An 11,206-nucleotide genomic window follows, 5' to 3' on the forward strand; every position below is an offset into this window, starting at 1 on the left:
GCGCCTAAATAATTTGAGATTTTAAAGAAAACAGAGCAAATTGGGATTCCAGACTAAAGAAATGACTACAGACATAATTGACCAAATCGACTTGTGCTATTGTTCTGGTCTGATCAGAACAGCAAAGACTGATAGGTGGGCAATTGGAGTTGAGGTACAGATCAGCCACGATCTAACAGAATGGCGGAACAGGCTCGAGGGTCTGAATGGCCTATCCTTGTTCCTAAATAGAATTAGGATAAGATTGAACTGAATGATGCTGTACAATGGGCGAGTCAGTGAGTGTTAATAAAGTGCTGTATCAGACAGACAGGCAACCAGACAGATAAACTTGGGAAGTGAGAATGTAGAAAAATTTAGAGAAGTGGGATCGAAATATCGGTCATGATCTGCTAACTGCTGAAAGATGTTCAACGGGCTGCATCATCTCCTCTGTTCCTATACATCACCTGGTGGGTAAATCCACAGGGTGAGAAAGGCAGCAGTATTTATTTGTTTTGCCCTTTATGGAAACCATCCTTCCTAAACGGCAAATAATAAATCACCAACCAGAAATGATCATAGAAAAGGTTTATTAGTAAATATAATTTAACAAACGGTATACAATGAATATTTTATTTAAAAAAATATGAATACTTGGAAATTTGCGATAAAGACACAAAGTACCTGTTTGGAACGCAAGCAATGGCTGTATATCATTGGATTGTAAATAAAGGGATCATATCAGATTTGTGCCATACATGTGTAGCAAATTGCCCACTAATGCAGGTGTGAATGAGTCAATCTATTTACAAATATGCAAAATATGTAACTGAAATCTAAGTATGTGTTTTTTTTAATAATAAGGGAAGAAAAACTTTATATACAAGTGAAGTGAAGAGGCTATGGCCTGAATTCTGAATAGCATGGGATACCAACATTAATGTTGATGGAAAGTTCCATTCGCTGCATAAAGTATGTCACAAGAAGGAGGCAGTGTATAATTACACGGGTATCGTAGTTAAAAAAATACGCTTGCTCTGGCTAAAATGCAATTCTTCCTATTGAGCAGACGCGATTTACAGCAGAATATATTGGAAAGAGGGTCTTGTAAGTCATGTTCAGAGCAAAGTCTGCAGTCATAAACAGCCGAGAGGTATGGAATAATTCACGGCAGCTTGGGTTAGCAAGATGTGCAAGCTGCCAACAAGTCAAAGCTGTAGCAAACCGTATTTAACTAAAGACATGGAATAGTTCTAACGTTTTAAAAACTAACATTTCAAACCAAGTTCAAAAGAACCACGACTCAGTTTCAGCACTTAGTGGTTTCTTTGGGTTTATTTCCCCCCCCCCCCCCTCAATGGCTTCTTAAAATATAGCAGTCAAGCAAATTATGGACCCATTGAGAGTCACTTTGCCACAGTTTATTTCCAGTGGAGCAGCTAACACTTCAAGTCAGTTGATTCCCACATAGTCCTTGTAAACTCCAATGCGTTATTTACTCTTTCAGGAGGCCGAGTTTCCTCAATGCTTCCGCACGGTCCCTCTTGGTGGGTCCTGGAGGTGTGTTCTGTATGTTAAGTGCCTTGGGCTGAGGCTTTTGAAATTTGCCCGATATATGATTTATTGTTATTGGGAAGGACCTTCGGTTTGTTTGACCAGATGCTGCTGGTTCCAGTCTAGCTCCGTGCCTAAGCGACGGATCCGTCTCTGAGCAGATCGATATGGGCCTGGGTCGGAGGTGCAAGCTCATGTCAGGAGAGATAGAGCTGGCGACTGAAGTGCGAGGAGGGCCGGTCTGATCGGTTGTGCCAATCTGCTTTAAGCCGCTGGGTTTTGAGTTACTGGGCTGCCACGGTGGTGTATTCCTGGTTTGCACGGACCCTGGAATGTCAAGCACTGATCTGGAGACCAAGTTAACAGCAGCAAAACCAGATCTCATGCTGGGCTGACTGTCATGAGCTGTGCTAACCCGCTGGAGACTGCTGGATTTGGTGGGTCCCAATTGCCACTGGGGTGGGGACTTCAGGCTTCTTCCATTTCCGGCAGCTGAAATGTTCAAACCAGAACTCGCGTTGGGCTGACTGCCGTGAGGTGTGCTGAGCCGCTGGAGACTGCTGGATTTGGTAGGTCCCAATTGCCACGGGTGTGCGGGATTTACGCCTCTTGCAGGCACGCTCGAGGAGCCATTGCCAACAGGCGCTTTGCCTCCACCAACAACAACCGGGCGCTGTATGCTAAACCTTCTTTCGCCGTGAGGTTCCGGTGAGCGAGTCGTTGAGACCTTCTGACCGATTGGTGGGGTTTCCATTGACGTCAGGCTACTGTGACCGCTGGGGTACAGCTTCTGTCCGTTCAATCCCAGTTTGTGTATAACCTCGCTTCTGGGCAGCTGCTGTTCTAGCGAGAACTTTGAGGCAGAACCAACATCAGGCGAATCGTGCTCATTACTAGACAGGGCGACTTTTGGCATGACCTTCACACTACTCTTTGAGTTCGGATGCGAGCCAGGGAGCGGGTCACCTTGCTTGTTGTAACCGCTTTTGAAGCTGATGTTGGCTGGAAATTTCTTTGGTTTTGGAGCAGTGGGTGGACCTTGCTTGGCCGTAGACTCCGACTGAGGATGGAATGATATCAGTTGGGACCTTGGCCTGTTATCTCCAGGGACAATAGCGCTCCTAGAAGGCTCTGATCGGCGGCTGGGTGCCACTGTGTTTGTGTTTTCAGCGGGTTTCGGGATATATTTTGGCAATGTATTCGCCCCGGATTGTGTTCGTCCTGCGTTTTGAGACGAGGAATCAACTTCGTTGTTGTGTTTGTTGTTGTGCGGCAAAACTACTCTTGGGAGAATCAGCCTTTGGGTATTTCCATTTTGATCTGTTGAGGAGACAGAAACAGAAGAGTTAAAGCAATGTTACTTAGCATTTACGGAATCAGAAATACTGAATGCTCGAAATGATGGTTCACTCTTACATTTATGTAGGGTCAATTTTACCATTGTAAATTTGTAACAATTCAAACAACAACTTACATTTGTACAGTGCCTTTCACGTCGGGAGGATGTTCCAAGGCGCTGGACAGTTAGGGGTTTGGACCCAAGCTGGGGGTTGGGATCGGGAGAGGTGTAGGGCAGGGAGGGTAGGGGTAGAGGGTGACCGATGGCGCGGTCGTAGATGAAGGTTTTGATACGTGCCTTGAAGGAGTCAAGGGAGGGAACGAGGTGAAGGGACTGTGGGATGAAGTTCCAAAGGGTGGGGGCAGAAAGGCTGAAAGCCTGACCCAGAAACACAGTCACTTTTGTTACATCATCCCAACAAGCAGATGCTTACCTGCAGTTCGATTGTCCAATGTCCCAAGATCTGTTCGGGTCAGTTTCACCAGCTCCTTCCTACTTTTAGGGGTCTCTTCAACGCTTTTCAAATCCTCAGCAGGAGCCCATTCACTTGGGTCCTCTTCTAGTGACTCAATGGTTTCCTCCAGAAACATGAGGCATTCCCTCTCTTCAGCCGTGAGAAAGTCGAGACTCTCATTGCTCTGTTGAAAGATAAGAAACCCAAATATTTAATACCAGTCTGCTCTGGGAAGAGAAAACTAAATGCCCTGAGAACATTTGATACCTGCTCGTCAAGAATCCCAAACAATAAAGACATGATAGAGAATTGGGTGGCGAGCATTGGATTTGTAATGTAAGGGTATAAGGTTACTTAGCCCTCAACTTCTACACTGCCTGAAGTTTGCCTACTCTGCCTACCAACTTCAAGGAAAACTGAAAGATCAGTGTATACTCTACTTTGAATCCGCATTTGGGAATCACTTGTGAGCAACTGGGAGACCAAAAGGTAAAGGTAGGAGATTCATAGCTTTAATGACGTGTTCTACCAGTTACCCAGTGATAGGTACAAACAACACAAGCCTCTGACCAAATAAGTCTCAGATGAAATGCAAACGCCCTCAATCTACTCATCGACAGAATCAGAAATATGCTGGAAATTTGGTTTCGCCCCTTACAAGTGCAACAGATCATTCCAGGATGTGGATACATCTCTAATGAAAGGGCAGCACAAATCAATGCCTTCTGTACTGCCGAGCAGGAATGCCGAAGATGAGAAGGTTTCTTTGGAACCCGCCCTTACTATCCCACAAGTTCTCCTTTAGAGTTGAACATTCAGTCCTTCCAGTTACACTGGTCATTGCTGTGAAGTGGCCCTAGTAATTAGAAAATGGTTTAAACATTTTGTACCACTGCAAAATTGCCATGTAATTACATCAATTAATTTTTTTTGTGGGTGGGGGAATGTGTGTGTGTCAGCAATCCCAACCCCCAGCTCAGGTTCTGTCCAGTGCCTCCCGAAACAAAAGGCACTATACAAATGTAATATTGTTGTTGTTGAGCAACAAAATCCCTGGCTTCTATTATGCACTTTGCTTTTGTAGATTTTTTTAAGACTGACCAGCGTAACAATCAAAAGCTCAAACAATTTGCATTATTCAATTTGAATATTTTCAAGTCCAAGTTCTGGACTAAGATTCCAACGTTTTATATATTTTTTAAGAGCGATCAGTTCTGGCATTACTGCATCTGGAAACCTGTCACATTCCAACCAAAATTTATTTCGCACTAGATTTTAAATGCCATCATTCCTTTGCAGTGCGCGCCCACTACAGTTTAAAACTGAAATAATTCCACTTTTCCATATGCAAAACACGAGACGAAAGTTAATGGCGGCATAAAGTTTAGTTGCAATGGACTGTGACACTGCTTGTTGTGTCACAGTTTCAATAAAAAGCTTTGAGTTTTTTTTTTAAAAAAAACCTTTCCTTCTTTTCCATGATCTGAGGCACAGCGCTCCATTGTAAGGCTAAGGTCTTATTTACACCACACTGTGACTAACGCCCAGGTTACACCTAACAGCTCCCTAAAGCAAAAGGGTGCAACTTAAATAAGTGTAATGCATCTCGCTCAGGTTAATCAACCACAAAGTGGTACTGATTTCATATTTTATTTTGCAGGTTTTCTCATGAATAACTTTCCACTAGGTTACGGTTTTGCTTATCCTATTTTTTTTTGCCGCATTCAAAATGATAACAATGATCCTTGCATTTGATATACAGCCTCTTCACATCTTGGAGACATCGCAAAGTGCTTCACTGAACAGACTGTAAAATGTATTTTGTGTACAAAAATGCCATCCTCCTTCATCGGTGTAAGCAAAGGAATGGAGAAATCTTGGGGCAAAACCATTATCGTCCATTTAGGGTGAGGTTTGATAAACAAAAACTAGTTCAAGCCGAAAGCAAGTGAGAAATCACTTTGCAAATACTTTACTTGGATTTTTTATTATTTTATTGCATCATTTTTGCATTCCCGAAATAGTATTTCATACGGATCTCAGTTTAACGGAAAAGTATCCAAGTAAAGAATGCATAATAAATAATAATCCCGGCATTTGATATAGCGCCTTATTACATCATTGAGACGTCTCCATTACTTTAGAGGATATACTGTACAGTGGATTTACTGTATTTTGTGGGCGAAACTAGCATTATTTAAAGATAAAAAATAACATTGTTAAAATTTACTCATTGCAGTGCGAGCATCATCTCAGTGCCTCCACCCGGTGCAAAACCATTAAAAATATGGAGTGCCATTAACTTCCTCGCCACAAACAATTCAATAACTTACGATTGTGCTGGCTACGCTACCAGAACTCCCGACACTAGCAACGGAATCCATGGGAGAGACACCAGCCCCCGTGTCACTGATGGGCATCGCACAAGGAACGTCTTATCGGGATTAATCAGGATTCAGACGGGATGTTTCTCCAGGATACGTTCAAAAGAAAACTCCAGTCAAACTGCAATCAGAAGGAAAGTGCTCGATAAATACACAGAGAAAGGACCTTCACTCATTTATACATCCAAACAAGCAATAATGTGCTCTCTCTTGCAATTATTGATCATCCTCCTCTCCCTCGCCCCAGTAGTCATTCTGTAGTGTATATGCAAAAGTAGGAAGCACTCTGGGACTCTACTCTGTGTAAGGGACACTTCATAAATGCAACTTGTTGTTGTGGTTAGAGAGTTTCAGCTGGCTATTCAACTGTAGAGAGCATTCATTGTACCTGCGCTGCATCCACAAATACACAGTCAATTCACTTTACAGTGTGTTCTGTGAAGCGCTTTGGGACGTCCTCCCGACGTGAAAAGCGCTATATCAAATGCAAGGATTATTATTATTATTATCATCCAGCCTCTCACATCTACACTTTCCAATGATCCCTTTCCGAGCCCAAGGATGCTTCAGCCAATTATCGAAATGCAGGCCAATTACTCCCCCAGCTGAGGTAAACTAACTCAGCACAGGCCAGGGATTAGTCTGAGCTCTCTGTGGTTTTACTAACTGAGTCATTGAGGGAGTTGCATTTCATATTTATTTTACAAAAGGGAAGGCAGAGGGTTAACAGTGACAGAAGGATAACAGCCAACGTAAAGATAACAAAATGACTTATTTGCTGGGCGTTTTTTTTTGACTAAAGCTCCGTTGCCCAAAAGGGGCTCCGAAAGGACAGGATTACACAAATACATCCCAGAAGTGACCAGTTTTTGTCCAGAAATGACTTGCTTCAGGAATTTGGAAACCCCCAAATTTTAAATTGTGGCAAATTCATAGTGCGGCCACTAATTAAACACGAAGCAAACCCAATTCAGCGTCATCCTGATGTGAGCCAACCTTAAGTTAATACCATTTTGCTTTGTGCCAACAGAATGACGCAGATTTTGTTTTGGTCAGACGGCTGTCTGACACGTGAGGAAACCCATCACCGTGCTAAAGATTATCCAAATCCGACTGAGAATTCCCTGCATCCCACCTACACGTGGAAGTTCCAGAGAAGATTGTCAGAATGGACCCCGCACACTCTCTCCCTGGAGCCAGGGGGGAAAAGTATTAGGCACAGAATGGCAAGAGCCAAGGCTTGGGGACCCCAGAGTGTGCGTTGGGGTAACTGCTAACCAGCTAAAATCTAATCAGACTGCTGCATGGGTATCAAGGGATATGGGGCAAGGGCGGGTAATTGGAGTTCAGGGACAGATCAGCCCTGATCTTATAGAATGGCGGAACAGGCTCGAGGGACTGAACGGCCTACTCTTGTTTGTATGACTGCAATACCAGGTCGAACAGCGAGAGTAGCGACCAGTTCACCTCAAGCCCCTCCTCTTCGACCGCACTTTCGATCATCCTCCTTCCCCCACCCCCAGCTCAGATCCGGAACACTGATTGCCCAGCGCCTTGGGACGTCCTCTCGACGCAAAAGGCGCTATATTATTATTATTTTATTATACTATACAAATGGTATGTTATTAACGGGGAATTCCAGGGAGCTGCTGATCACGTGTCATCATCGACAGGATCAATACAGAGCAACAGAAGGTCACGTAATTGGTTTGATTTCCACCAAATCATGTGACTGAATTGGTTCAGACTCTATCTCAAAAACAAGACAAAAAGCTTACCCCATTACATTGCTCATAGGACATAGGGTTCAATGCTCTTTAAACACCCTACCCTCAAAGCCCAGGTCTAGTCATTTCAGGCAATGCAATGGTTCGGGCTTATTGACAGACTGAATGTTATTTTAAAAAAAGTTTTAATTTGCAAACAACAACATCATTAATTCAACATTAATAGGAAATAAGTGAAACTTGGACATTAAAAAAAATTAAGACAGACATCAGAAAAAGTCCCCGACTCTTAAAAGAGAAAATTAAATAATCTTTAAAGTGACTTTTTTGAAGTGGTGGTCTCTCTGAATTTTACGTTTAGTTAAGCCCCAATGTGTTTATTTTTTTTTGAAGTTGCATTTAAAAGATTTAAAAGATTAGAAAAGTCATTTAAAAAAGAGTCTTGTTTCCAGAAAAAAATTGCTGTGTGATTGACATGGGTCAGAATCGAGGAGTTTGAAGGGATATGGGAGAACACAGAGGATTGGGGGGGAATTTGTGTGTGTATTTTTTTTGCAATTTCACCCAAAGGGCAAAATTTTCAACAATGAAGACGAGATGTGAATTCACAGCCAAATAAGTCACAGAGAGAGAGAGACACGCATCTGGGACATTTAAACCTTTCTTGAAGCAACCAGGCAAACAGGTTATATTCATTGCTGACAGGAGGGTGTGAAAACGAGTATTTCACTGACTCTGGGTTAAAGCAAGAAAAGAGATTGATTACCTGTTACGCTCAAACAAGACTGTGGACACACAGAGCTCTCCACTGCATTCATTGCTAAACTTTTGAAGGTTAATCCCAATCAAAACACAACCCAAAGGGTATTGTCTGTGTTCAGAGAGATCCCACGATCTATGTAGTACCACCCAACCCTCCTCTGGCTTCCAACCAATACATCCAACTATATATACATATATATATAATAATCCTTGCATTTGATATAGCGCTTTTCACATCGGGAGGACGTCCCAAAGCGCTTCACAGAATACACTGTAAAGTGAATTGACTGTATATTTGTGGGCGAGAGAGAGAGATTTATATAATAATATTTATATAGTAATATAGTAATATTTATATATAGAGAGAAAACAATCCACAAAAACAAAGTGCAGCAAATGTACTCACCTGTGGAGCAGGGGAAATGATTAATCCAATCAATTAAAGGGTCAAAAATTAAAATAAACTTTGCAACGTGGTTCCTTGTTCCCTGTTTAAAACCGAGAGCTTTTGCCACAACCAGACCAGCAACTCACTCAAACATCTGCTCTTGCTTTCAATTTATGACTTTCGGATGAGCTGAGCCTCAGGTTATGAGCCAATAACCAAACTCTCTTGTGCCCAACCTACAAGTCATGGAACAAATCAGCTCCAACTATGTCCTACCTGCACATGTCAAGCCAATCACATTTCCATTTATTTTAACCATAGGGCCAATTGGATCCACTTATCTCCTTCCCCTATTGCTAGACCTTTCCCCACCCCCTCCCTCTACTCTCTCCACCCTCCCACTCTCTCCCCCCTCACCTCCTCTTTCCCCCTCTTTCTCTTCCCCCCCCCCTCTCCACACACACCCCCCTCACCCCTCTCTCACCCGTCTCTCTCCCTCCTGATAAGGCGCTATACCAATCGCAATGATTATTACGGGTCAATTAGCATCCGAAAGAAAAAGTTACTGCTTTGGGCAAGGCTTCACTAATTATTAGGATTTCCAATATTTATGTTTTAATTACATAATGGCGGTTAAATAGTGATAGCTGGTGATAATTAAGGAATTGAATGAGTTTAGAGAATATTACAATGATGACCTTATATTTATTTGTTAATTGGGATTATGCATTAAAGATTACCTGGAGTTTTGCACTTCTCACCAGCAAGTGAAAACATGTGCTCCAAATCTTTCTTATCTACCTTCTTAGCAGGTTCACCATTACTCCCTAACTCTTGTAATATCTAATAAACCCTGTTAATGTTTAATGTTTACAAGCTCAATCTAAAATGTCTACGTAAATGCTATATGCCAGACAAGTATTGTAGATTAGGAATTACAGTAAGGCACTCGTAAACAAAAAAAAGTTAAATTGAGGACGAAATACATTTTGACAATCAAGTAAAACTGATTTTTGCAACAGGTTAAATATTAATGATAATCCTTGCATTTGATGTAGCGCCTTATCACGTCGTTGAGACTTCTCAAAGTGCTTCACAGAATGTATCGTAAAGTGGATTGACTGTATTTCTGTGGATGAAATATCTCAAGAGCATTTCACTCGAAGTAATTCTGGTAATTCAGATGTTCTACAGATTTTCATGAGGCTACCTTTGGAGGATTGTGTGCAGTTGTAGGCATCCAACGCACATAAACACATACACAGAGTAGTGGATACGTGGCGCAGAATCCCATCACATTTTGTAGTATGAATAAGGAAGCACATTTCAGGATTGTGGAGCAAGAATGCTGCTTTGAAAAGCTATTGAATTATTACTCTCTTCTAGGCGTTTCTCTAATCAAGTGACGTATTGGAATATAAATGACAACAGTACTATCGCCACCCTGTTGAGTGAGTGACAAAATTAAAACATCTTAGTCATAAGGAAGATGCCCACACAATTATCATCTGCACTTTGGTCTTGTTGATTCACTTTCCGAAGGCACCAACTCTTGTCTTTTGTAAAGAAGCAGGAAATAGATGGACATAATGCAACTGCAGTTTAATTAACCTTTAGGATTTGGAATGCTGTAATGTAGGTGTCAATATTGATTCTGTCTGTCACAGCATTACAAAAAGTGTTCCAAAAGCTTGCAGAAATATTAAAGGTGTGAAGAGCTCTTGTGCCAAGAGCCTCTGGATATTAAATTCGCTCACTTCTTTAACTAAGCGGCCATCACTGTACATTAGTATTTGTGATTGTTTTTTGCATTGAACTACCCAAAGGCAGTTTGTCACTGCACAATAAAAACTTTATTACATTGACTGATTCACGCTTCGATGAAAACAAAGAGGCATTAACGTGGTTGTGGTATTTGAATGGCTGCTTCATCTTTCACCTCCCCCACTGTCTCCCACTATCAGCTCAGGGGTCTAGTCAACAACGTCAAGTGACCTGGGACATCCTCCCGACGTGAAGACACTGTATAAATGTAAATTTGTATTGTATGCTCAAACTTTCCATCGATTCACACACTCACACACACAATAGCAGAATAGGTTCAGACTGAAAATGTGATGATCACAACAACTTGCATTTATATAGCGCCCCTCCCACAGGGTAGCGTCCCAGAGCACTTGACAGTGGCAGAGCACGATGCCAAGCTGGTGGGAGGTGACCATATAGCATACAGTACTTATATATTCGTACCTTCTGAAGTACTGAAGTTTTAAATTCCGTAGCACAAAATCGACCCCTCGGGTGCTCTCCTGAAGTCAGAGCCCGTCTGACCCTCGAGCAGAACGGCAACACAAAATAGGGAAAGAGAATGTCTCTCTGGTAGAAATGTTGACGGTGATTCAATAAGCTCATGTGACTCGGCAACATTCCATTCATTCATTTCTTTATTTTTGGAAAACAAACTCGAGCTTGTGAATTACATAATATTAGTAAGCAAAAATGGGTAAAACAAGTTCAACACTCAAGGCTTTTTCTCCTCCCCAATGGCATAAATACATAAGTACTTGTAGCAGCAGTAGATTGTAAACAATTCATACAGTTAATGTTGAAACATCA

At 42.0% G+C, this 11,206-nt stretch overlaps 1 protein-coding gene across 1 annotated transcript; it reads right to left on the minus strand.

The window, feature by feature from the left end:
- Positions 1-555: 555 nt before the first annotated feature.
- Positions 556-8,777, minus strand: LOC103182510 (specifically androgen-regulated gene protein). The gene is made up of 4 exons (XM_007899569.2): positions 8,609-8,777; positions 5,663-5,834; positions 3,309-3,513; positions 556-2,856 (listed from the first exon to the last, which is right to left on the minus strand). Exons 2-4 carry the CDS (start codon positions 5,747-5,749, stop codon positions 1,478-1,480), a joined length of 1,671 nt encoding a protein of 556 aa, XP_007897760.1. The 5' UTR covers positions 5,750-5,834; positions 8,609-8,777; the 3' UTR covers positions 556-1,477.
- Between the last annotated feature and the right edge of the window lie 2,429 nt (positions 8,778-11,206).

This window comes from Callorhinchus milii, unplaced genomic scaffold (genome assembly GCF_018977255.1).
Source record: "Callorhinchus milii isolate IMCB2004 unplaced genomic scaffold, IMCB_Cmil_1.0 Scaffold19, whole genome shotgun sequence".
NCBI classification, from domain to species: Eukaryota; Metazoa; Chordata; class Chondrichthyes; order Chimaeriformes; family Callorhinchidae; genus Callorhinchus; species Callorhinchus milii.